General features: G+C 44.9%; 1 protein-coding gene across 1 annotated transcript; it reads left to right on the forward strand.

Moving 5' to 3' along the window:
- Nucleotides 1–1420: 1420 nt before the first annotated feature.
- On the forward strand, nt 1421–18170 carry CD82 (CD82 molecule; the record flags this gene model as incomplete). Its single annotated transcript, XM_079537738.1, has 8 exons — nt 1421–1483; nt 5927–5999; nt 8482–8606; nt 9310–9384; nt 15092–15199; nt 17015–17206; nt 17474–17557; nt 18093–18170. 8 exons carry the CDS (start codon nt 1421–1423, stop codon nt 18168–18170), a joined length of 798 nt encoding a protein of 265 aa, XP_079393864.1.
- Nucleotides 18171–27597: the final 9427 nt, after the last annotated feature.

Below are 27597 nucleotides of genomic sequence, written 5' to 3' on the forward strand. Positions count from 1 at the left end.
TAAGCAAAAGCCTTTAATTGAAACAAAAGAGTGCACTAGGTTCCTGTGACCCTTGGTACACCCAGGCTGGCAGCTGGAAGCACTGCTGAGCGTGCTTCCCACTGGGCCTGGTTCTTCCCAGCAAGACTAGTGCCTCAGCTCGTCCTGCTCTTCCTCTGACTGTTGCTGCTTACCACAGCAGCGTGGGCTGTCTGAAGCAAGGAGCTTGCCAAAGCAGATTTTAAGGAACTTAAGAGCTCCATTCCCTCTGCAGGAAGTTGTAGCTGTTCAGGGACAGGAAGGAGAAACAGGAAAGCTGACTTTTGAGGTGTTCCCCCCCAGCTGTCCCCATGTGTCAGTCAGCTGTGCTGCTTCCCCAGAAGAACTCCAGTCCCAATGATGGTCTGCTGGCCTTGTCAGTAACTTCTGAGCTCTTTGCTGTCAGACAAGTGAGAACTTGTAGTTTGCAGTTATACAGACCTATTTACTCCTGAAGTCCTGTAATGCAAAGACCTGATAAGGACCCACTGCTGATATGCTTCCAAATTCTCAGTGCTGAGAGCAGTCTTGCCTATCTTTTCTCATGCAGGGTTACATAGGCTCTAGCCGTGGTAAGTAAGATGGAATACAGTCAGATATGTCCTTTGTATGGCAAAGAGCTGTACTGTAGTTCCATTCTTCCCCTCTCTGTCGTCTGCTAGCCACTCCACAAACTACAGCTTGTGTGGCTGGTAGCAACAGACTAACAGCAGCATCCCAATCCATCATCCCATGCTGCCTTGTACTTCTGAGGTTGTCTATGGAAATGGGCACTTGCTGAAATTTTACATGTCTTGCAATTGCAGCAGAATTTGCAGTACGTGAGTAACTTGCTGGTATGCAGTAGACTTGCTGGTTCTCAAGTGTTGCTGAGCAGTGCAGTGCAGAGTTGCACACAAGAAGCTTGATTTCATGCTACCTTACATGTTGACCCAGTGTTCCCTCAGTTGCTCAGGGATCACAAAGAGATGAGAGTTTTCAGAGGGAACAGGACCTGTTCTTGTGGGCTTTGTCTTCAGATAAGTGCATCACTTTGCTCCATCTGGACTAGCAGCTACAGTTGGTGTTGTGGCTGATGCTGTTAACACAAACTGTGCAAATAGTGATGGAATTAGTGTATATGTGACTAAATCCCTTCTGGAACATCTGATAGCTCTGTCAGCTCCGGGAGGTCTTTGCAGCAGCTGTATGTGTAATGACGATGTTGTCCTGTCTTGCTGCTCTCAAGGACAGCTCAGGATGTCTGTCCAACACCAATGCTTCTGGTGTGCCTTCTGTGAGACCTACTGTGCGATGCAGAGCTCTGCATGGGGTGAGGGTGTTGTCCAATCTGCCCAGAGGACCTGATGCTAACAGCCACTCGTTCTTCTGCTTTTCCTGTAGATCCTGTAAGTGAGAGAAGATGGGGTCTGGCTGCCTGAAAGTCACCAAGTACTTCCTGTTCCTCTTCAATCTCCTGTTCCTTGTAAGTATTGCGGGTGTCTGCGGAGTAAGTAGGAACTAAAATTAGCTGGAAACATGGTTTTTTTTTCTGGATGCAGGCCCAGTGTGTTCATTAAATGACACAGATTTTGGAAGAGAGAATGGAACTCCTGAAGTTGAAGCACATTGGAGCTGCTGAATCCAAGTATGGCTAGGTGCTCTGCTCCTGGTCCACACTTGCTGCCTCCAGTGCACACATCTACTTTTTTGCAATGGGAATGGAAGGCCAGAGTTATGAGGTTTTGCTGGATGGAGAGGCGTGGTAGCTTCTTTCTCTGCTACATCTAGAGCAGCAGCAAAGCTACAAAACCTGCCAAGTAGCAGCACTGCCCTCATAAATAGGTCAGGCGGGACTTCAAAGAACAACTCTAATTTTGTTTCAGTCTCATGGGCTGGTTCTGGTTTTTAACAAGGTGAATTAGTCCAAGTCCCCTGTTTGAAAAGGAATTGGAAGGTAGGGGGAGTCTGGGGAGGGCTTGGCTGGGGAAAAGAAGCAGGCCTCTGGATAGTTACTCTCCAGCATGTGCCTCAGCAAAAGGTAATCCAGTCTGAGCTCTTTTTTTTTTTTCTTCTTTTTTTTTTCCTTTTTTTCTTTTTTTCCTGTCAAATGGGGGCTAGAAGGGGGCACGCTCTCACATGCATCCTATTGTGAAACTTAGATACTGTGTGTTGTGCGAGCAAAGGGCCAGTGATGGCAGTGTTGGTGCCCTCCTGGTGTGGAGTATTGCTCTGCTGAAGGAGGTGGCTTCTACTTTCCATATACCAACAAGAGAATAGCTTGTCTGATACTGTTACCCTTTGTGTAGCATGTTAGGGAAGGGCCAAGCTGGGAGGTGGAGGTGGGAAAGAAGGCAGGATAAGGGGGACACTGCTTTCTGGTCTGTCCCTAAATGCAGCTTCTCTCTCTGTTCCTGCATGGCTGTGCTATGCTACAGGTGCTGTCTTTCCCCTAGGGCTGCCCCATGGAAAGGGGGCATTTGAAGCTGATCTGTCCTGCGGTGGAGCTTACTGTTTCTCTGGAGCAAAGATTTTGAGCTGTTTCAGCTGATGGCAGGCTTTTTGCATGTGCCTGATGTTGAGAAAAGCGGTATCCGTTACTATCTGGCTGCCATAGGAAGTAGTTGACCCAAGAAGCTTTTTCCTGTTACAGTTGTTCAGGGTGTGAATGGGGAATGTCCAAGCTTATACAATGTAGATGTTTCTAGATCAGCTTTAGTCCAGTAGAAAAATTGCTGCAGCACTGCTGTGAGCTTCCAGCACAGAGAGGTTCTGCAACCCTTGTGCTGGCTGCACTGGGTGCTGAGCTCAGTTATGGAGAGTGCCTGGCTCTAAGCTCAAGAAATTCCTACTGTTCCCTTGCCCTCTGAAGCTTGTGCTGCTGGCCAGCCAGAGCCCACAGTGATGGCTGAGAGCTGGGCAGCTCTCCTAGCTGGCTCATGCTCCACAAGCTGTCAGCTCACAGGGACTGTTCTTTTATTCCATAGATTTACACTTGATTGCAAAAGACTCTCATGCTGCTTCAGCATGGATGTTAATGCTGGAGATAGAGCTTTGTCCTCTGGAAAGATACTGAGCTGAGCCTTTGTGGTTACACTGTGAAGGCCAGCCCTCTGCCAGCAGTGTTCTCCAGCCTGACTTGGAGCTGATGAATTTAGCCTTTAGAGACCCTGGTGCCACTTTCAGAAGTTAGTTGTTGAAATAGCTTTTCTCTACAGTTTGAGGACTGTAAGGAGGTCCTTTGTTCTAGCTGAAGTAGTTCAGGGACTTGGTGTATTGCAGCCTTGGAGCCTTGTTTTGGGGGAAGGTTTGACCTGCTTTAATTAAAGGGAAAAGGATTGTTTGACTGCTTTCCTACATGTCTCAGAAGTTGCCAAAACATAAGTTTAGGGTATAAGCTTAGTTTCTCTAGTTAAAACTTTACACATCTCTTCCTTGGATAGCAGGCAAAGGCTACAGCAGGTGCTTCTCCTTAAAGGGAAAACAGTTCTCCCAAACACCTCCGTAAATGGAGCAGACTGCAACTTGAAACAAGGCCTCTAGTTATCAGTTGTGATACTTCTCAGAACTTAGGGCTTGATTGGGTCCAGTGACAGCAGAGTTCTTCCATAACCCTCTTCATTGAGTTGTGCTATGGAAAACTGCCAGAGCTGCCTTCAGGGGGCTGCATCTTCCTTGCTTGGGTTTGGATGTGGATCTTGCTGAGATCTGGGGTACATCTCATTGCTGGGGTGAGGGAGAGACATCCATGCTCTGCTTCAGGGCTGTAGGGCAGCAGAGAAGAGGAATTTAACTCTGTGGGCATCATCAGGTGTGATTCCCGTGTGCAGAGACTGAAGCCAAGCCAATGGCAAAAGCTGTGTATGGAAACTCCTGCAGACATTGAGCAGAGATACCCGCCTGCTAGGATATAACAATAGGGTTGTAAACGGAGCAGTATTTTTTTCCTTGTGGTTTCTTTTCTCACTGCCCTCCCCCTTTTAGTGTTTTCAGCAGCAGCTCCTGGCAAACACATGAGCTGTGGACAAGAGCAAAGCTCCGAGTGAAAACAGGCCTTGGGTAGTCAGAGTACCTCATAACAAATAGCTTCCCAGGAACTCAGTTCAGCAGGAGTTCTGTGTTTTGTCAGTGGCAGCAAAACCGAGGTGACATCTCGGGGTCAGTGAGCCAAAAGAGATGTCACACAAAGCCCAGTTTGCATCTTTGTTCAAGACAAATATTTTATTAAGACTGGCTTAAATGTGAGACTGCCTCAAACTGTAAATTCAGCAGTTCCTGTGAATACAAAGTTTAAGAGGAGTTTTTAGGAGCCTCCAGCTGTTGTATATTCAAGGGGCTTTCATTTCCAGTTTGACCAACAGATCCAGTGCTCCTGTGCAGCATACTGGGATGTGATACAAAGATTCGTGTTACTATCATCTTGTTGGGTTTTGTTTTGTTTTTACTGAGAAACAACAGCAGCATGCTTTCTACAGCTGAGATGCCGTTCTTCATTAGTCTTCAGATAGTGGGAACTTGCTCGGTGACTTTCTAGTTTAACTCCCAGAGCTGTGTTATTCCTCTGCCAAGCCAGGAAGCTTGCAAGCAGCTTATTTCAGAGTGTTGTTTTATCTTTACTCAGAAAGGCATCTTTGTGTGAAGAGCTGAAGCACAGTGTAAACTTTGGAAATGTGTTGACAATGCCTTGCCATATGGCTCTCTGCCAGCTTGCTTCAGGTGATGGTTTGACGTTTCCATGGTCTATCTGAACACTCTATAATGAAGCACAGAATTGCCACCTCTCTTCAGTCCTGTTGATTTATTCAGTACTTTGCTTCATCCTCTGCTGAAATTCTGCTGGTGTAAGAACTACTGCCTGCAGCTCATATCCTTTGGAGGCACGTCACTTGCCTTTATCCTTCACTTGCTCCTTTACAGTATTTTAGAACTTTCACCACTCTGCAACTTTGAATTGTCCACACTGCACAAGTTTTGGCTTCCTATAAATCCAGCAAACTCACAGGCTTCTTAGCATAGTGACTTCATTGTGGTACAGTGGTGTTACGATCCTGATTTTGGGAGTTGGAGTGATCTCAATGTACAGTAATACCTAGAGGCTGAAACAGAATATGCTTTTTTTTTCTCTCCTTCAAAACAAGGTGAGAAATCTGTATGTTTCTGGCCTTCTTGATTTAGGATCTGGACTCAGCTGAGCACTCACAGGGACATATTGCTCTGCTAATCCTTCCCCTAGATAAAACTGGTGAGGCACAGGCTGTGACTGATGTTTCGTAACAGTTGGTGGGAAGATGTGTTGGCTGGAGTATTGAGGGGTTAGGGTGCTCCGGCGTAACATAGGGTCACAAGACAAAATGCCTGAGCCTGGCTCTGGAAGAAGAAAAGCCCTTTGCTCATGGGAACCTGCATGCAAAGGGAATGCTACTGGTTTTGTGTGTTTGTGGGCTGAAGCCATAACATCGTAGCAGAGCCTGACAAGCCCAAGATGTCCTTCCTGGGGAGGTTCCAGCTGACAGCTATGTAATCCTTGGCAGCTGGCTTGCAGTCTGGTCCCTTACAGTCAGTTTCTCTGTTCAAAAAATCTTTTAAATCACATGCTAGATGCTCTTGTGCTCCCTCAGATCTTCAGAGAAGCTGTGCACTTCCTCGTGCAAGATTCTAGCAGCATCTTCTCATCAGACTGTTTTGAACCTTCCTCTGATATGGTGTGAAGGTCTGCCAAACAGAACTTGGGGCTCCTGTGCAGTTGGCTGAAGCTCTCTTCCTGGAGTCATGCTAATCCTGTTTACGTTGGGAGGAGTACCATGGGGGAGATGGGTGGGAACAGCAAAAGAATAGTTGTTTTTCCTCTGGAAATATGAATAAGGGTTACTGCCTCTTATAGCTGGCTTATTAGTTTATACAAATATTTGTTTTGTTCTTGTTCTTTCAGATTCTGGGTGCTGTGATCCTGGGTTTTGGAATATGGATTTTGGCCGACAAAACCAGCTTCATTTCAGTTCTGCGTAAGATCATGTTTCTTCTTCATCTTTCTCTTTTTTAACTGACTCTGGTCTGGGGCTCTGTGTTTTAGTGGTTTAGTTTGGGGATGGCAATGCTTTTTAGCAGGCTTCGTGACCTGAGCAACAACATGGTTTATGGCAAGATGGATCTCTAGTAAGAACAGGGTGAAAAGGAGCATGCCTCAAGACATGGTGTTTCTGCTAGTCTCGTGAATTGCAACACTGGGGTCAGACTGTGTAAGACTATTGACTCTTCACCCAGCAACCCAAATGCTTCATCTTAAACCTAAGGACTAGTATTTCATCCTATTCTCTCTATATGCTGTATTGCCACAACAGCTTTGGCTCTGACAAACTGCTTCCTTTGTGCCTTTTCTTAGCAGGGGCTTCTAACAAGTTGTGTTATTCATTGTCACTACATCCAGAATTGTTGCTTATGTCACCAGTGTCAGATGCTGTAGTGAAAATTGGATGCTAGATAAATGCTGCTTGTAGCCCCATCTTGTTTGCCCAAGGAATGGACGGCAATGGCATTTGTAGCTCTGCTCCCAGTTACACCAATCCTTTATCTCCCAACTCCTGCTCCCAAGTCGCTCCTTTTTAGCAGTGCTTTTGAAAGATGCTGGGCGGAGAGAACACCCCCACTATGGCCAGTACACACAGACACTGCACACTGCTCTGTTTATTGTGCTGTGGCATCTGGCTAACACTGCACCATTAAAAGGGCGAGAAGCCCAGTAAAGGGTGGTGGTAAGTAATGTGTGAGCATGAGCAGAAACACACTGAATACAGATAGCTGAAAAGGGGCTTATTGAGGCCTGGCTACTTGCATCATCTGTCAGGGTCTGAGATGTGATCAGTGCCAGTTGTGCAGCAGCTACTCCCCCAGGCTTAAGGTTGTCGCCGCCACTGTGAATGTTCCAAGTCCCTTGGTCTGCCTCTTTTTCTTCCCGTTTTACCCAGAATAACAAAGTGTGTGAAGATTTTACTTCCTTCCTGGCAATTTCTAGTCTCAGCTCTTTCTCCCTGCTCCTCACTTCCTTTCTCATGACTGCCCCTCTCTTCCTCTGCTTTAGTGACCCGTTGGAGGAGCTCTGCACAGCAGGGCGTTGCAGCCTGCTGCCAAGGGGCCTCTTGTGCTTGCCTGGCAGCTGGCCCAGCGCAGGGGAAAACATGGAGTGACAGTGAGCAGAGCAGGGCTTGCCCAGCCAGCAGGGCCACGTTTCTGAGACAAGGCGTATTGCAGATGAGAGGTGTGAGCATGGCCTCTGCCTATCTACTGCTCTGGCTTCTCTGAAGGATTTTGCAGCTGGAAATGGCTTTTTCTTATAGTGAGAAACTGGCTAAGCAAGAATATTAGCCTGGACTCAGTTATTGTCTCTTTTTAACCTATTTCTGGAAGAGCTCAGGGAATTCTCCTGTTTCTTGGGACTTCTTTCTAGGAAACTGAATGCTGAGCTCTAGAAATATTAATTGCATGAATCACTGGACATTCTTCTGCACTATCCAACTCACAGGTTTACAGATTTCTGTTAATGATCAATTTGGTTTTTGGTTGCTATTTCCAGACTCTTTGAACTTTTATGCCATAATGCATGCCTTTCTCTAGTCTTATTCAGCAAGAAATAGTACTGTGACCAACTCAGATATAAGGGCTTTTTTCTTCTGTTGCTTAAAGTATCAGATGCTGAGAGGACTGACAGCACCAGCATGTCTGAAATAACATTACCTAGACTTGAATGAAAAGCTGTTGAAAATAGAGAAAATGCAGTTGTTCCAGACAACAGTGGGTGGTAGCTGCTAGAAGGATGTGCAAAAGTAGCTAATTGAATGTAGTAGAAATGCTAAGTCATGTCCTGAACCAGTTATTGAGCACCTGCTGGGAAGGCAGGGCCAACCTAGGGAAGCTCAGGTGTATGCAATGCATACAGGATCCAGCCCTTCCCAGATCTCATTTAGGGGTTAGCAGTGGAGGTGAGGGTATCTCTTGCTGAAGATCCCTGCCTACCTGAGGTCTCCCAAAGGCAAGCAGCTCTCTTTCTTCATTTCTGTGTTTGCAGCTGTTGCATTTGGGATTGTTCTCATTTGTTGTAGCCAAAGACTTTGCCATTGTGCTATTAGTGTGGTACTTTCTATCCCATTATAGCATTACATTTGGGCACAATCCCAGTTTTGATCCTGGAATTAGCATCTATTTGCAGGAGTCATAGATGAGTATTGAAACGGTGTGCAATGAGTGCAGTTGTTTGGAGTGACCTTTAGTCCTCTAGGCTTTGAGATAATACAGACCTGCAGGTTGTCTTCAGTGGTATTCCCTCATCAGAGGACCCAGAAGCAGTCTTCTGTCCCATATTTGACATGCTTCCATGTGTTGTTCTTGTAGAAGATAGCAGACTTATGTGGATATGGAGTCAATTCTCCAAATGGTGATGGCAGTTGTCGTATTTGTCAGTAGCTAATTTGTTCCTTCTCTTGGCCTCTGCAGAGACCTCATCTCCCTCTGTGAGGACTGGCGCATACATCCTGGTCGGTGTTGGGTCTCTCACTATGCTGATGGGATTCCTGGGCTGTCTTGGAGCAGTCAATGAAATCCGATGTCTCTTGGGTCTGGTGAGAGAATTCATCTGGTCTTTTAGATTACCCTTTGATAGCTCTCCAGCAAAATATATTTTGGATTGTATTCTGAGATTCAAGTCTCCTTGGGGACAATACTTCTGCCAGGTCAACTCAGATCTTATTCTTTATCTGCATACTTTATATTCCCTGGTCAGCATGCTGCAACCAGTGGTTTATCTATGTAAAATTTTCTGTTAAATGGCACAAAACTACCTTCATAAACCTCCACCTGCTGATATACTACTGCTTATTCAGAGCACGTGTATATAGGAAACCAGTTATGGCCACATCATTTGTTTTGGCATCGGGAAAGTCTCAACACCAATTTGCTGTGGGTGGAGAGAGTTCAACCAGTTGAGGTCAAACAGACTATAACAGTGCTGGGGGTGGGAGAGGGAATCCTGGCTGGAGTGACACATGCAGGTGATGTTCATAAACTGTCTTCTTCCTGTTAGCCCAATGAGACAAGTGCTGAAGTGTGCTGACTCAATAAGTTGTAGCTGCCGTTGGTACTTGCAGAGGCTTGTACTTAAGCCATTCATTGTGAAGAGTATTTTTGATAGCTGAGCTTGTCTGCAGGCAAAGATGTTGGCTAGATGTGACTTTTTCTGTAAATGAAGTCTCACTGAAAGTTTTGCTCTTATGTGCAGACTTTATGAAAACTGATAATGGTAATGTCTTCTCTCTTTGTTTCCAGTACTTTACCTGCCTCATGCTGATTCTCATAACTCAGGTGGCTGCAGGACTGGTCATCTATTTCCAGCAGGAAGAAGTGAGTGTTATTGTCTGTGTTTGTTTTCCCTAGGCTTACCTTGGGGGAACAGAAGACACCTAAAAATGCTCTTCAACTTGGATATACAATTGGCAAGCACAACTGAATTGTCTTTTCTTCCACACCAGCACTGTAGCTGCTGTACAGCTTGTTTCTCCTGTATCTGCCAGGCTTGGTAGCCTTACTTTCTCAAGGATTAGGAAACTGTTTAGTATATAGGCTTTATTTCTCGTTGTGGGAAAAGTAAAGAGCAATTCTTGAAAAGCTTTTTGACCATACTTCCTCTTGATCCTGCTCTAGGCTACTATTTGTGAATGTAGTAATAGCAGTAATTACCACACTGTCATCACAGCTGCCATATTGGATTACCAGTCCAACCTTCTTAACTCTGTGTCATCATGTTCCATCCTTTAAACTCTTAAGAACTTGCATATAAAGCTCTTCTTGGAAGAGCTGCCTTTCTTTCCCAAGAGCAATCCCTAGTATCTGACAGTTCCTGTGCTGTCACTGGAGCTTAAAGCCAAGTGGTTTAACAATTTGAAGTGGGCCTCTCTTGTCAGGAATGGAATTTCACAGCGTATGCATAGAGTTGTGAGTCTCCAGAATTTAAAGGGAATAACTTCTCTGAGCTATGTCAGTGCATTGCAGCATCCTGTCCTGGCTATAGGTTTCCTGGCCTGCATAGTGCTCGGTTAGACCTTTTAACCAATTGCCACCTCAAATGAGAGGTACGTTCACATAGTGGGAACAAGTTAAAACTGTGTTGTCCCTGCTGGCTCCTGTGTTGGCATGAAGGTTTCTAGTATCAGTTATGGGTAACCCTGTCCTTCGCCGCATAACCACGTATCCATACCACTGCAGCACTGTGCTTGCTTCTCCTAAGCCAGTCTTTCTGCTGGTGTTTACAAAAGTAGGTGGTTGAGGAAGTTGGCGGTGAAGTTGGGATGGTGGGAGGTGCCTGCCCTGGTGTAGTTGATAGGAACTTTGTGCAAGTAGCTGTGGTGACTGTGAGCAGCTGTTGGTTGGGTTCCTTGCCAAGTGTGGTGCGAATGTAGTTTGCTCTCTGGGCTGGCTGAGGGTAGAGAAGAAACTGAAACACTGATTATCTGATATGTGAAGTTAGACTTAAAGCAGGCTGCTGATTCACAACAGCTCTGACTAATGCAGAGGAGGTGTGAGGATCGGCATTTCCCTGCTGCTGGGGAAATACGACTTCCCAAGTCATGAAGTTCTGTACCTCTCTCTGTACTTCTCCTCCAGCTGTTTCTTCAATGTAGAAAACTCCAATTTTAGCTGTAATTCTTTGTTTGGACCTCAATCATCAGGGAGAGATTGAAAGTGCCGAGAGTTTTGCACAGACAGCAAAATCAGCGCAACTGAAATAACTGTACAGATCCATCAGAATAACGGAGGAGGAGATGGGGTTTGAACATATGCAGCCGTTCTCAGTGAGCAGAACTTATGGTAAAACTTTTCCAGAGACCTTCTGTGTCAGGGATCGTCTGAAGTACCTGCCCAGAACAATTGGGGGGGAAAAAAAAGAAGACAATTTCAAGAATGTCTTGGCAAAAACCTCTCACATGCTGGTCTGTGGGCTGTGCTTCAGTGACTCTATGCGTGTCACTCTGCTTCACTTGATGTATGCCATCCCAGGGCAGCTCAGAGTACAGTGGAGAAGACTGAAAACTTCTCAGGATCCACTCCCCATTGTGTTCTTCATGTTTGTTTTTCCTTTCTGACTTCCGGAAGTTGGTTAGATATAAAACAAGGAATAATAAGAGTGAAGGAAAGAATCCTGGATCAAGTGCTGCAAGATGATACTCTTCTGCTTCTTTTTACTGAAGTCTTAATTTCTCTACGAGAGGAGACGAGATTATTGTACTGCTCCATACCTGCTCACTTCTTGATCAATAGATATTGCACAGATTCACTTGCTGGCCTGTATGGCTGGCCTTACAGCAAGGCCTATGTTTCTGTTGAAATCTGTTCACTTTCAGTGTCAGAATCCTTCCCCACACTGATATATGGAAGTCTGCTGAGCAAGTCAGTGTAGCTGTAAATGCTGAGCCTGACAGGAAGGCTGCAGCTCTGCCTGTCTTGTGGGCATGGCTGGAGGAATGCCCCATTGGACTGGAACTGCCCAGGGCTTGCCCACTGTAGGAGGATGTTGAACATTCATTTCCCCTACAGAAAACTTGTGGTGGGGTATTTTTTTTTTTTTTTTTTTTTTTTTTTTTTTTAGGACAGCAGGATAGCAACATCGTAAGTTTCACTTAACACCTCTTTAGATCGCAATACTTTGGACCTGAGAAGCCTAGATGAGGTCTCTCCATCTGAGTTCACACAGTTCTCTGCAGCTTGGTTCTGAGTGCCTTGGGCAAAGGAGAGTGATAGTCCCCTAGGAATTACCCTCCTTTCTATCTATTCTTTGTAGCAAACATTTGTGCCTGAGGTTCCAGGGTATGCATTAGTTTCAGAATCTGGAGTGACTGAGGGGTGAGGTCACCCTTGTATTTTGGGCCTGTTTCAGTGTGCAGACTAGAATCTAGTAAATGGGTTGGGAGAAGGATCTGCTTGAGTCTGAGGGGCAGGATAGATGACCAATGATGTCTAATAGTGGAAGAGTCCTGTGTTGGTTCGTCCTGTGATGATGGCTGGAAGCAGTGATGTATGCTTTTGCCTCTGGCATTCAGCTTTTCTGTATTCTTCAGTAAACCCATGGGAAAGGGAGATTGATAGCCCTGCTGCTTTCTGGCTTTGGTGGCAAAGTTGTTCCTTCTGATGCTGGACAGAGGCTGCTGTGGAGCAGCCATGCTCCACACATCTTAAGTCCTGAGAAGTCTTTATTGGGTGAAGAGGGGAAAAGCTAAAGTTCAGCATGCCTTTCTAGGCTTGTTGTGCTTTGTATGGCAGTGCAGAGAGGCATTCAGCTGCAGGTGGCTTTCTCCCCCTTGAGCTGTGCTGCCAGCTAAGCAAGCTATTTTTGCATGTGTTTTCCAGATCTGTACCATTGTTTGTGTAATAATCCCCACCTTCTCCAGTTACTTCATAAAACACCCAAGAATCCTTGGCTTTCTTTCCCTTAGATGCCTCCTTAGATGACGCTTTTGAAACCAGAGCTGTTTGTAAGACTTCTTGCCTATTCTTACGTAATAATAGAGGAAGAGAAGAGATGCAGCTTCCTGTGCAGCTGCAATCAGGGACATCTAACTCTGGCCCTATGTCTGCTTGTGGTGTGGTTCCAGATTGGAGAATGGAGGCTCCTTTTGGTAGGGATCCTTGCAGAAGGGACCCTTGGTTCTTTCTGGCATGAGTGCAAATGGGCCAGAGGGGCCCTGGGCAAGACGACAGCCCTGTCCCTCCTTGCCTCCCTCCCTGTGTGCAGGAGGGTGAGGATGGGAATGCAGAGATTCAGTAATGGATCAGGCTTATGGCAGCATCTAAGGCCAATCTCATTAGTAGGAACCAGGTCAGGCTGCCTTGATTTGAAAGGAAGGAAAAGGGGGAAGCTAAGTAATTAAAAGGGGAAGAGTTAGACATCATGAGAAGGAAGATCACGTGGCTCCCATCTGCCTGGCCTGATGTAGGTGATTGCTGTGAGCCATGCTGCAGTTTCCTAGAAGAAGTAGCTGGTATAGCAAGCAAATGAGTAGGCACTGCTTTCTGTTGCTGATTGTCCTTGGCTTTACCACAGTCTTTTACAATGCTTAATAGAAAAAGAAAAACCTTTTCCACTAATATGAAGTATGCTGTGGCACCACGAACTAAAACGTAATACACTGAGGTGGGAGAATCCCAGTGCTAGGGCTGATGTAACTCTGTGCTATCACTCTAGCTGTCTAGTGATGTTTCTTTCCAGCCATTTGAGATAGGGCTCTGTCCCTAACAGTGACAGCTGTATTAGCTGTCCCTTGTGTACAGGCTGGCTGAGGAGATCTTCAGAGAGAGGAGGGAGGAAGGGGGCTGAGGAACCTGCTGGGTGGTAGCTTGTACCTCTCATCAAGATGAGGGGTGGTATAAATCTCTGGACAAGGAATGGGTGTGTAGGGGTTATTTGATCAGCCTGAGCTTTGTTGTAAGACTGTCAGTGAACAGTTTAGGCAGGTGTAGTACATGTTGTCTCAATACAGAAGCAGCAGTTCCGGGAGTCTGGGGAGAGATAGATCAATGCCCTGTGAAAAACAGGAGTTTCCACAGGCTGTATGTCAAAAAACAGTTGCACGCAGCAGCGGAGTGACTCATACCTTCCTGAGAGGTGGAGGGCCTCAGCAGTACTGGGGGATGAACTGCAGTAGCTGAGATCCCAGATCAAAGTCTCCCTTTCAGTGCAAATTTAGAAATTATCTGTCAGTCCACAGGACAGTGTTATCCTTCAGCTTGCACTGATCCCTCCCCTTTTTCTCACCTGTGGTGGACAGCGATTGTTCACATGCCCTACTCAGTTCTATTTCTCACCATTCATCAGGTTCATGGCCTTCTCTGCACCAAGGCAGGGACTTAATGGGGAGTGCTAACTGTTGTATTGCTTAGGAAAACTGCTGTCCTAGCTTCCATTCAAGACTGAAACTGTGTATGTATACTTTCTTATTGTACTGGTCCTGATACATGTTAAACCATATGTTTTGGTTCTTGATACTGTACCACTGCAGTCTGTAGATTTTTATTTTTATTGTTTGCTTGCCTTTGTTGTTGTCACTAAGCATCCCAAGTTTTACTGTGGTAGATCTCCAGTTGTCCTCAGTACACTTATTTGCCAGCAACTTCACAGCTTTGCTATCCTGTGAGATAAAAACTTTGCTTCCCTTTCTGTCTGTATGATTGTTCAGTCTGATTCTTGAACTTCTTTGGATGTCAAATGTGTCTTTTACCAACAGTGTGGCAAACGTAATGCCTTAATCAGTATAGGAAGGTTCCTCAACTTCTGAGGAGCCAGGAAGCAGTCTCCCATCCACTCAGTAAGCTTGAAATAAGTGACTGAAGGAGGAAACGGGGATTTCAAATTAACTCACTTCCTCCAGAGCAACTTTCCTCTTACGTAGCAGCAAGCCACACGTCACTGAAAGCTGGGGTAGATTTCATGTGTCTACTTCTGCCTGGAAAAAAAATTTCTCAGCAAGAAATGCCATCGGGTCATCAAAGTGGGATTTTATCTTGGTAAACCCATTTTGTATTTCATCTTGTCAATGATATTTATTGCCTGTTCTCCAAAGCATAGATAAGACTGCAGAGTAAACTATTTCAAGGTCGATCTGAGGGATTTTCCACTGCCCTGTTGCCTTTTTCCTTACTGCTTATGTGCCAATCAGATGATACTTATTTCTCAATGATTGTATTACTGTTTCTATCTTTTTGCTGCAAGATAGAAATGGCTGTATTGTGGGAAGTAGTCTGAGCACAGATTACTGTCTCCTTCAGGTCTTTTGGAAAAGGGCTAAGCAGAAGCTACTGCTCATTCCATTTTCATTTTTCTTTTACAGTGCCTGTAATCACCTGCAGTTTGTCTTTGCTCTATCCTCATTCACTGGAACTAGAGCAAAACAAAGTGCTTCAGTGTCCGTGACCATGATGAGCCTTTGTTTTTCCCTGCTATGAGAGCAGCAGAGCAGCAGGACTAGAGCTGATAAGGAGAGGTGTCATGTAGAGTAAACCCACAAGAAGTTACAAAGAATTGACTGATCTGACTTTTGCTCTTTTTTTAATTTGCCAGCTGAAAGGAGAGTTGTCACGCATAGTTGAAAAACTGATTGAAGATTATGACCCTGTGAATGGTGAAGATAAGAACTTACAAGATGCGTGGGACTACGTGCAGAAACAGGTGAGCCACAAGGTGAAGCAAGGAAAAGAAAGATGCTATTTTGCCAGAGCAGCAAAATGGCTTATAAAGTTAGGCTGAAGACATGAAAACAGGTATTGCAAGAAGCCTACAGTGTTCCTCAATCCTCTTATGCCTTTCCAGTTCTGTATGTTCAAGTCACAGTTGCTGACATCCACTACTTGATATTCTCAGCTTCCAGAAGCTCCCCCGTAGCCTTGGATGTCGTGTAGTCTATTCATGTTTCTTGGTAGTGAATTGCAACCATCTCCTGTACCACTTGACTTAAGTGTGTCTCATCTATTCCTCAGGTATCTTTTAAAAAGCTGCATTTTCAGCGTAGGTGACTGTTGGTTAACATTATAGTGCACTGATTCGGCTGAGATATGAAGTTGTCTGTGATGTTTGGTGCCTGCATATTAGCAGGTAGTACTGATAGTGGTAGATAAGACACTGATTTTCTTCTATATGGTGGCTCTTAAGACTAGGTAGTATTTGCTGCATAGTGCAATGTGTCTGGCCTACCAAATGATACCCTGACACTTCTGCTCATCATCTGCAGTGTCTCTGGAATGACTTAGTCTGTGTGAAAGCCACAGTGCATGCTACTTCTACAGCAAGTTAAAGTCCCTAGCTTATTGCCAGGCAACTCAGCAGCACTGTCTGCATTGCTGCTTGGTGTCTGTTGCCTGCTTACTGTGATATTCCTCTGCAAGCGTGAGCATTCTTGGGAGCCATCCAACTGCCTGTGATTTCTGCTTTAGCATCAGGGTCAATGCCTGAGCAACTAGGTCAGCGTTCAAGCACACTGGAGTCATGATAGCTGTTTGATGCCAAGCCACGGACCAGAGAGCCTGCTGGCTGTTGTAGTTAAACACATGCCCAGCATGAGGCTGATGTATTATCAGTACTAGTAATAGCATTTTTCTTGTCTGTTCTTTACACTGGACCAGTAATATTCCTCCTTGGAGGGAGTGATTTATTTATGTTCTATTGCTGTATTTGTAGCTCCTTGCCAGCTGAATCAAGGGAAGGCTTACTGCAGAGAAAGGATCCTGCTTTAGCTATTGTTTTAATGTAGAAACAGAAGAAGAAAGCTCTGTGGAGGAGTGGAGTGTTAAGAATCTACTTAGTCTTATACACTACGGTTTGCATTTGAAAGGGAGTAGAGGAGTTGTGCTGTCACCAGTTATGGGTTTAAAGTCCAGACCTTTCTGGGATGGGAAGTTTCAGCTGGATTTTCAGCACTTGTTTGGAAACCAAATGCTAATGCTGTTGTGGGTGTTCGGCTGTTCTTACTGCCACTGTCATATGTCAGACAAAAACGCTACGTTTCTTTTCTGAGCAGAGGGATTTTTTCCTAAACTTCCACCTCAAATCTGATTATCTCTCTGCTCTGGATCCCAGTGCTTGTGTGGTAGTATAGGCTTTCCAGAAAAGATCGTAGTCTTTTGCTGGACTTCCCGACGTGCTTTCCCCTTTGGCGTCTGTAGCTCTGTCACGTGAGGGCACAGGAATGTAAATGTCTCTTTGGATGGAAAACTTTCCTCATCTGCGTCCCAGCCAGCCCCGAGCAGCAGCCAGGCGAGTGCGAGCAGCCGGGGCTCGGTGGCATGTCCGCGCCACCGTGCGGCGGCTGGCTGCTGTGCCCTGCTGGCCAAGGCTGCCTCCGGAGGGACCTCGCAGTTAGGAACCAGACCGTGAAAAGTTCTCGCTCTGTGTGCGACCGCATCCACTGCCTGTTTGTTCGAGTGTGTAATATGCTATCATACGCTATCATAAGCGTTATGACCACTATGCTTTATCTTTGCTTATTAGCTTACCTGCTGTGGCTGGAATGGAGCAGAGGAGTGGGAAAAAAATAACATTCTTATCAACAGAAGCTTGACTGCGTATCCGTGCTCCTGCTCCAATAGTTCCAAGGATGCTGAGGAAAATACAGGCTTCTGTAGTCTGGATGTTGGGGTGAATGGTACTGCAACATACGCTGACTGGCCTGTTCACAAGCAGGTGAGTGAGTATGTCTGGGGTTCATGAAGCTTCCACTGAAGTCGTCTTGTTTTTGCTACTCTGGAAATGACTCTGGAGAATGTTTTTCACTTTAGTGAACAGGATGGCAGGGATCTTGCCCTTCTCTGCTAAAGCTACTGTGAAATTTGGCATAGCATGTAACAGGCTTAAGCTGTGCATGCACAAGAAGAGAGGTGTTACGAATCTCTAGTCTTGAGATACTTAGAATCCTTGCTGCTTTCCCCTCTGATGGTCTTTTCTCCACAGGGTTGTGTGGATGGGGTACAGGATTGGTTGAAGGACAACCTTGGTATCATTCTTGGGGTCTGCACAGGTGTTGCTGTTGTAGAGGTAAGTCATTCCCTGGTACATATTCATATCCTGTCTCCCTATGCAGACTCTTTCAAAGACAAAGTTATTGGGCTTTTTTTTCTTTTAGTAGTAGACAAATGGTTTAATGAAGGTAAAGGTTTTTGTTTTTTTTTAAGTGATGGACAGCTTGCTTAATGTTGATACTGCTACTAATTGTCTACTTTGAGCTTTGAACTGCTCCTCTCATTGGTTGGAGTAAGCCCTGTCTACTCATGGTTTCTGCTGCTATATATGGTATGAAATATATGTATTTTTACACGCACACACATCCCACTAGTGAAATGACAACTTTTGCCTTAAAAAGCCCCTAAAAGGTTTGGGGTTTTTTTGTTTGTTGTTGTTGTTATTTTTGCAGCAATGTATTTTTATCATCCTGGGGGGGGGAATTAACTCTGTTTGCCTTAGTGATGCCATTAAAAGGATACCCCTGTATTTTTTCTCCCCATACCACTCTTTCTTCCTACCTTATTATCTGATTGGTGACTGACTTCCCATTTTTCATTACTTATTCCAGTTGCTGGGGATGATACTGTCCATTTCACTCTGCAAGAACATACACAGTGAAGACTACACCAAAGTGCCCAAGTCTTGAGTTTTTTGACTCCAGAACTACGGCACCACTGAGAAAGGAGCAAACAGAACATTCCTGCCTCGTACCCAGACTGTCCAACCATTGACCATTACTCCTGTGACATCCTATTTCTGATACCACTCTGCTAAGAACTATTAGAGTTGCAATACAGCCTGATTTTCTGGCAATAGAGCCGTTGGGCTACCTGCACATCCTGCCTCTGGATTATTTCTTCTTCAAGAAGCAGAACTTAACTGTCCTGCATCACGAGACACCTTTTGCCACCTGCCCCACATCCTATTCATATCTCAATTCTACAACCCACTGGGCCTAATGTACAATAACTGTTCCTCCCTCCTGTTCTCCCACATCTTTCCCTTGGCCTCCAAAAGAAACGCCAACTTCCTGTCCCATGAATCAGAACTGCTGTCAAGATGCCAGTGCTTTGGTAGCCTCACCTACTTACTGATGTGGTGGTAACTAGTTGTGCTCTACAGGCCTTGCAATTAACCTGATTCTTCTTCTGCTATGCATCTTCTAGCCTAGACTCTCATCTGAACTACCGAGCTCTACCTTCATCGTTTCTCCTGCATCTGGAGTCAGTCAAGCCTTGCCTTCAGTGGAGCTCTTCGCTTTGAGTGTGACAAGAAGCCACTGGGAGGGAGCCAGGTCAACCTGTCATAGTGTGGTCTGGCAGATTTTGGTTGTGGTGCTCACCTGCTTTTGGAATAGGTTGCTTGGGTTCTGGATCTGATGGTTGCATGTTTTTCTATTCCTTTTCCTTCATCCCTGCACTAGTTTTCTGGCTCTTTTCAGCACTTCAGAGACTGCTGCATAGTGTGGACTCAGCCCCAGGCTGGCTGTGTTGATTGCATTGGGTTGCCAACTTTCATACAAAAGTTGTGATTAACTGGATTCTTCCCCTGCCCCCACTGTGAACATAAAATATTAACGGTGGTTTTTAGTAATGAGTATGGAGGGATCTGGCTTAATTGCAGGCACTGCATGTTGGAGATATCCCTGCTACCAGTGCCCAGTTTAGTTTTTGTAGTTTAGGTGCAAGGATTAAACTGCTTTTATTTCCATTTGTTCCAGTCTGACTCCACTGTGATCTGGAGCCATGGCTGCTGGTGACTGGTCTTGAGTGTAAGCACTGCAGCAGAGAAATAGCTGGTTTTGCACTTGCACAGGCTGAGTGGTTTGTGTACTTTATGGCTGGGATGTTTGCTCTGTTCAGCCATTGGCCAGCAGCAAAGAGTGGTGTAGAGCACAAGAAAGCAAGGAATGTGGGTGGAAAAACCTCCCAACTTCCTAGATAATGGAGCCAGGTAGAAACCTTCAGTCCTAGAAGTAGTCTGGGCACAACAGATTTCCTGCTGCTGCATTTGCATTCTAGTTACCCTGGAAGTAGGAAGCAGTCTGGGAGAGAAGTGGACGGTCCTTGTCTGAGCCTTGATACAAGGTACTTGGTTGAGGGAACCTTTGCCTTACAGAAGTGGTCCCAGACCGTCAGTCCTATTCTTGCTGGATGGAGTTGGTAGGATAGTAGCTAGCTGTTCAAAGGCATGACTTCACTACCTACTCAACTTTTCTTCTGGCGAGAAAGGCCCATGCAGAGGAGCAGGGCCCCAGCAGTGGGTCCCTGCTGTGTCCTCATATATGGATTCAACAGTGACTGGGGAAAGTAGATATGACTGGACAACTGATTTTTATGGAGGTCTGATAAGGCTTTGCTATTTTGAGACCCCTGCCCTCTCTTATGCAGATCCTTCAAGCTGACCTTTGCTATAGCAGAAGGCACCTTCTTAGCAGCAGAGCTTGCTAGCTTTCACAGTACAAAGTCTATTCTCTAACATGTTCTTACTTGTAAGATTCTTGTTTGATTACAGATGCCAATGCTGAGCAGCAAGTAAAAAGGGGCCCATGATGGGTTTCCTCTTTGTTTTTTTTGTTGTTTTGTTTTTTTTTTTTCCTGTTTTTAGCAACATCTTCCCACTGGAAGAAATGCATGTACAGATATAAAAGTCTAGAGAGTGAATATTTCTGTAATAAAGACTTTGCTAAAAAAAAAAATATATATTTAATCTCTGTGTATGTGTTTTGCATTGCAGTGCTTTCTCCCTCCTTCCCCTCAGCCCCGTTCTGCTTTACATGCAGATCACTGACACCTTGCTTTTTCAAGATAGCAAGGGCTCTGCCAAAAAGCAGGAAGTGTATGCCAGTATGTTCTGAGGTCCTTGAAAACTTCTGAGATCTGTGGCTGAGATTGATGTGGACTACAAAGATACTGCCTGTCAGAGGGAGGTGGCAATTTTCCTGTATTCTAGAGTAAAATTTGCCTTGTTTTGTGAGGTGAGGCTGAGTTAGGGTCGGCTAAATGGTAATTTCTTTGAATCACCTGCCATCTCCTAGGTAAGTGATGTCAGTATTTGAAGATACTGCTTCAGATCTATGTATTCTGTACTTTGTGGGGTCACACAACTCCAGAGCTGACTTACAAAACACACACTACCATGCCTGTAGTGCATGCAGCTGTTGCTAGCCTAGCTGCTTTTTTTTTTTTTTTTTTTTTTTTTTTTCCTCTCCCCCTCTTCCTATTCACCTTCCTTAGGCTTCAGGCTTCTGTTGAAAGAGGTTTGTCAGCCTCTGCAAGGCCACTGAAGAGAAGGCAAACTGTGGTGGCTATTTTGGTAAGCTAAACCTGGCAGCACTTCCCTGGGGCCTTCGATTCAGAGTGCTCAACTTAATAGAACAACTTCCAAGCTTGACCAGAATTTTGCTAGAACTGTTGCTGGTACCAAGATTGGGCCCCAGGTGCCTGATCCCTGTGCAAACCACTCGCCTTTGGCCACTGGAGGGAGATGTTCTACCAAGAAAGCTCAGGCTCCGGTTCTGCAGTGCCGGCAGCTCTGGCTGGTCCCTTGGGGGATGAGATGATGACAATGATGGCTTCCTTGTGTTCCTAGTTACTCCTGGCAGCAGGGTAGCTAAAATAACTTGTAATTACAATTGTATTCTCATAAACGATTTGTGCTTCCTGCTTGGCATTTTAGGAATAATTTTCCCATCCATCTCTTGGAGAAGTACACAGTTGGATATTTTGTTGCACGTCTTCTACTACTGTATATGGATTATGCTTCTGAGGTTTCTGCCCAAAGTAGCACGGGAAGTTGAAGATAGTAGGAGGAGCCTCTCCTACTGCTTTTCTTTTTTTTTCCCCCCCTCCTTGTCCACATCTTTTTCATGTTTCCCTTCGTCCTTTGTTCCTTTGGGGATTGGCTGGGGGGAGCTGGAAGGAGCCATTTGATGCTTATAAATGTGTTCTGTAAAGGACTTTAAAAACAGACTTGATAGATCTGCAGAGAGCAGAAAACCTGCTGCTACTCCCAAGGTGTGCACAAATCTTGGGCCAGCATCCTTTTCATCTCCTGGGATAAAGGTTTGCTTCAGGAACTGGAAACCAGAGCAATATACAGGCTTTTTCAAAGTTTCGTGTTTGTAGCAAAGCCTGTGGTATCAGCCTCTGCAGTAGCTCAGCACATGGAAGCATTTTGTGTGTAACTAACAAGCTGCTGTATAGATGTCCCATGCCAATAATTAATATTACATGAGTATTGTAGTGACCTGCCTATGGCCCGAAGTAAGGCCCCTAGTAATGGATTGGTGACATTCCTCGTTCTGCATGATTACAAGGAACTCAGAAGCTGCTATAATTCTTCCCATGAGGCATTTTTCCTTCTGGAGAAGGAAAAGGAATTGCATTAGAGTTAGCATGGGTAAGCTCGCAAGTCACAATGTATTTTGTTCTTTGTTAAGCTTTCTGTGTGGCACATACTCAAATGAAACATGCAGCAGCTGTTCTTTTCTCTGCAGCTCTCCCACGTGCTGTGGTGTGGCTGGTTCCTGCTGTGTTGGCTCGGGGATTGAGGATGAGTTTGGTAATAAGCTGAATGCTGGCTGCTGAAGGATGAACTTCAAGCGTTGGTGTCAGGCTGTGCCTTGGTTGTGAAAGGTGAAGAGCAGCAGCCGCAGGGGCTCATTGCTGAAAAGCCCAAGAACCATAGGATTCCCACAAATGCATTTTCACAGCCAGTTGCTGCCACTCAATGCCATAAATGGAGAACACACCCTCAATTATTCATGGTCTGGCTCTAGCCCATTAGCCTCTGAGACACTTGGCTCTAGCCCTGGCCTTTTATTGCAAAGAATAAACTTCAGTTAGCAGCCAGGATTTCTGTATAACATCTTAAACCAGGTTGATGCTAAAAACCTGTCAGTGTAAAATCTGCCAATTTGCAAGTCTTCAAATACTTGTAAGTATGCAAAAATCCCTAGCAAGAGCTGTGCTGTTGCTAAACCAAAACTATAAGTAAAATGTTGCTAGTAAAGTTTGTAAATATGCTTTAGGTCTTAGAAACCATTTCTAGGAGTCTGTGTACTGGTAGAGCACATACAAATTCTTACCTTGTGGTAAGACTTTCTTCTGCCTAATGTGAGAAGCTGCCCCTTGCCTAGGTAAACTGTCTCTAACCATACATTCTTATTTCTCATACATATGAATTCTGTTTTCTCCTCTCTAAGCTCATAATAACATAATTGGCTGGATTGAACGTGTTGTTTTATTGGGTACTCTGTATCTGGGGAAAACATTCTCAGTTCCCTAAGAGAAATATTACCCATTTGAAATAGGGGCTTAAGAAAAGGATAGGTTCAAAGTAGTGCATAGATTCTCTAAGAGGCATAAAATCCAAGGGGAAAATCCTACGTTAGACCCAGATAAAGTTATTTGCACACGCTTCAATTTAATCTATCTCTGGTCTCTTCTTTCCTTTATCTCTCTTACAGAATCATGAGGTGATTTGCCTTCCCCCAGTTAAAGAAAATATAGATGCCTACTTCTGTACCTACAATAGATCCCCTCTATAGAAAACCAGAGAACGTTTCCCTTTCCTTCTATAGGCTTCCAGGAGATAGTAAATCCCATTCCTTCAGAATATTCCTTTGAGCAATGGCAGCTGCTCAGAGGTTATCTTGATATTGCTCTTTGTTCTGTGAGTGGTATTGCAATGTTAACCAGATCAGGAACTACTGTCTTGCAGCTATGTGAGGCCAATTTTCTGTTTCTCGAGACCTAGATCAGATCTAGATCTTCCCTGGGATCCCATGTCCTCACTGTACAGCTGTAGTTGCAGACCTTGCTCATTATGTGACTCTTGCTGCACTACCTGCTGTTCTTAAACCTGTATTGTGTCCACGTTGTCTCTTGTTGTCCAAGCAATTTTACTGGAAGTTCTCAGTTTGTAGTTACTTCTGGATCTTCCTGCCTTCGTCTCAGGTAACTAACTCCAAAACAACAGTTGTGACAGTGTTGTGTGTTCCTCTGATCTCCAGCTCTTTCTCTTCTTTTCATCCTGCTTAGAGTTGCAGATTGGACGTATGGAAGTTCTTCAGAGACAGTAAGATTCCTGGAGTGTGTGATAATATGAATTGCTTACCCAGCATGCTTCCTTGGTATTTTGTACGTAGCACTTCTGGAAGCTATTTAGAATTTACTAGAGTGGAAATGTGAAGTCCTGTCAAGACCACGTTATAGTACAGGCGTGTGTTTTGGGCACTGCACTTACAAAATGATGTCAGAAGAGTGTAACTCATGTGGAGATGTCTGCAGACGGCCTGGAACAATAACCCAGCAGAGAGCAGATCTTTAATTTTGGCAGAGGCTGTTCCATGATGCTCTTAAGAATCTGGAAAATAAGTTGTCCTTTAAATACCACTTTGTAATTAACTCTGGTTTGGACTGGTTGAAAATTCTTTTGGCAAAGCAGTTTTTCTTTGAAGTGTGTAGGTTCATTTAAAACAAAATGGGTTTTGTTGTTGTTGTTCTGCTTAAACAGAACTGAAAGAAGTTTGAAAACGTAAAACGGGGAGGTTTCTCCTGCTTTCTTAGTTGCTACTTCATGGTAAGCATTATGTAAAAGGGCTGGAGTTGGACAGAAAAATGTCTTTCAAGTAGAAAAGTCCAGTGCCCAGGAAATATTTTAAAACACTTCAGTGTCTTGTGAAGAACTTGAACCCAGAAATAGTGCATGATGGGGATTTATTACTGGGAAAGGAGTAATCCATGGGATCCTGGATACCCATTGAGGAAGAGATGGGCTGTTCTCAGGGTTGTGTTAGTGATGGGTTTGTCATGGACTGGCTTGCAGGGGTGCATTGGATGTAGTATCTAAAAATAAAGAAAGTTTATTTTTAAAATAGTATGCTACAAATGTGAAGCATGAAGTCTGCAAGAAAGCAGTGTTGCGATTTAAAGCCATGGAAATAGCTGGGAAATCCCAATCTAAAATCATCAAAGCCTGACCTGAAATAAAATCACATCTGAGGTAAACCCAGCTGTGTGCTGCACTGTGGCACTGTTAATCTGAACAGCACGTGTTATTCCCACTGTGAATGTTTAATTAGGTGTTTTCTGTGCTGAAGGGAAGCTGGTGAGGAGGGAAGGGATCTCAGTTATGAAATCAAATCTGAAAATGTGATACCTTGATACCTCAGTGCTGTGGCAGAAATTTAAAGGCACAAAAATCACGGGTTCCTGCTGTGCCACTATTGTTTATTATGTGGGAGCGGCCTGGTGCCTGTGTTTGTGCTTGCACACGGCCTGCTATTTCATGGGAGATGGCATTTTCAACTCCCGGGTGGCTGTGCAATCATATAAAATCACCAACTTCAGGGCGGGGCCATGTGGAAATCTCTAGAAGCTTCTGTTGGATCAGCAGCATGAGGACAGCTGGCCTGAGCAGAAGAGCGGCCACTGGGGGAGAGCACTGCTTTGTGGAGTCCAGGAAGGCAGACAGGGCCACTGCAGGGATGGCCTTGACTAGCAGGAGCGTGGCTTGGCTCTGTCATCTCCTTCAGAAGATTCAGCACGGCGGCATCAAAGCCTCACTTCTCTCTTCTGTGAGGCATCAAGAATGGAGCTGCGAGCAGGGACAGGTCCTGCCTGCGAGGAGGTGTGCCCAGAGGTGCCTCAGGAACGGGACCTGCCTGCAACGCAGCAGCCTCAAGCCATGACCTGTGGTGCAGCCAGGTAGGTGGGTTGCTGAGGGGTGCCAGGCTGTGGGCTGGCCCAGGGTGCTTCGAGAGGAGGTGTGTGGTCATGTCAGCCCTTTGTGAGACAGACGTGGTGGCAGCGCCTGCCATCAGAGGTCATGAAAAATGGGGTGGAGCTGATCCATAGCCGGTCCTGGTTGGGTGTAGGAAACAGGTTTCTCTGGAGGAATTGAAGTCAGGAAAGCTGGCCTGAAAGTTGGGGCTGGTTTGGGGCAGCAGGCGGCCATCTTGCAGTCACTGAGGATCGCTACGTGGGTGCTCAGTGGCAGTGTGCGTGGGGCCTGGGATGGAGCACTCTGCTGTGAAGGATGTTGTGTAGGGAACAAAGAAACCACCGCACTTTGCCCTTCAGCATCCCTGCTGTCTTTCCTATTTGTTTCAGGATCAGTATGAAACCAGTTGTTTATAAAATAATTGTCTTTGAGCGTATCTCTTACTTTAGGCAGTCTCCCTACAGCTGTTATGAAAGCCGTTTTCTGTCTCCTGTAACACCTTGGTTCAGTGCTCTTTCTCACACTTACTGGCTATCTGTGAAATCCCCAGCAGCTCCTGCTTTAACTAGTAAAGTGCCAAACCTCACTGAGGCTGGGTGCAGAGGGCTATGGGCTGTGTGCTCTTGATGGAGCCTGTTCCCTGATGCAGAGATTCTCTTTGGGCCCATGAGCTATGAGCAAAGATGGGAAGGTTGCTGTATGGGACCAAGACTGCAGACCAGAGCTGTGTCTGGGATTTGGGAACGCTCTCATTTCATTTTAATCTTTCCTAGGTATTCCTACCTTATCCTAGGTAGTCATTAACAAAGAGATTTAACTGTGTTAAGAGTAGTGAGGAAGCTGGTTTCACCAGTTTTTATGTGATGAGAAGATTCACAGAGCCCATTGCAATAAGATGGCTATCATAAAGTTGGCAATTTCATGGCTGGCTATCGTCGAAGCTAATTAGTTCAAGGCTGTCTCTCATCCGAGCAAGGCAACAGCTAACAGGATAATATTGTCTTTCTATTAGGCAATAGCCTTGCCTGACATAAAATGAGATGTCTGGCGATTCTCATAATTGCATACAGCTATTTATTTTTACCACAGCTAGATTGTCTCACTCTTTAATAGGCAGCAAAATGGTAATGAGATCTCCTCTTCTCTTTTCTTGAATTCACTGAAGGCCATACTGAAGGCTGCTGTGCTCCAGTAGCAAAGAGGAGGAGGGTATAATAATTTTTTTCCTCTACTCTGAAACCAGCTTGATAGGAAAGATTAGGCTGCTTAACAGTGAGGACAGCTGCTTCCCATTAAACCCTTTACTCTCCCAGACTAGCAGATCTTTGTAGTTGCTTGCTTCTGTTGGTTCCACCAAGACCTTGTAGGAACTTTGCAGTACTGCCAAGCAATTCAGTGTCACGTAAACACTTCTTAACCTTGTCTTTAATGTGACAGTCTCTGCTGGCCTGTCCTAACCTGAGTGTGATCATGCTGACATTGACTGCAGGGAGAGGACTACACTTCAGTGCAGTTGGTCTATAATATGCATATATAAGATAAGATACCAGGACCAGAATGTTGAGAGAGTGGCATATTTCAGGATTGTAGATGGCTTGCAGTGGTTATGACTGGTGCTGTCGAGTTCTTGTAATCCATCATTGAAAAAAACATAATTTAAAGGAGAAGAAAGACTGTGGTTAGGATCCAGGCAAAGGAAAATAAAAATCTTTAATGCTTTAAAATTCACCTTTTTATAATGGACTAACTGGTGACAGAGCAGAGAATGTGATGATAGTCTGGTTAGGCTGAATTTGTATCACTGTATGTAAGCCTACAGGTAGTGTTGCTGATGTGACACATCAGCTTAAGAGAAGCATCCCAATGTGATGTGTCAGGTTTAGGATTATCCAGAATTTGGGGAGAAAATGTATGAAGTGTTCAATATGCAGTAATGGATAACATGCGCTGATGCGAAGTATAACAGCCATCATGTTCCTATGTGGAGTTAGTTGCAACTGAAAGCTACAGTGAAGACTAGGGTAAGAAACATGGAAGTTGGGGGTGGCCAAGTCATCAGGAGTGGATGAAAGCTGGTGTTGGCAGCAAATTCAGTGGCTTCAGTAAATTTTTTTTCATGGAAATGAAATCAGACATGAGTTAACAGTGAAAGATGCATAGCAATGCGAGGAGATTCTAGTTGAGGAAAACATGCTACTGAAACTTCATTAATCTATTGATAAGATTAGGATTAACTTTGAGCTTTGAGATGGAATAGATTGAAGAATACCTCTTACTGTCAAAAAAACAAAACAAAAAAAAAGTAAAAAAAAAAAAAAAAAAAGAACCTTTGACACTTGTAAAAG

The sequence above is a fragment of the Tetrao urogallus genome, assembly GCF_951394365.1.
Source record: "Tetrao urogallus genome assembly, chromosome: 6".
Lineage (NCBI taxonomy): Eukaryota > Metazoa > Chordata > Aves > Galliformes > Phasianidae > Tetrao > Tetrao urogallus.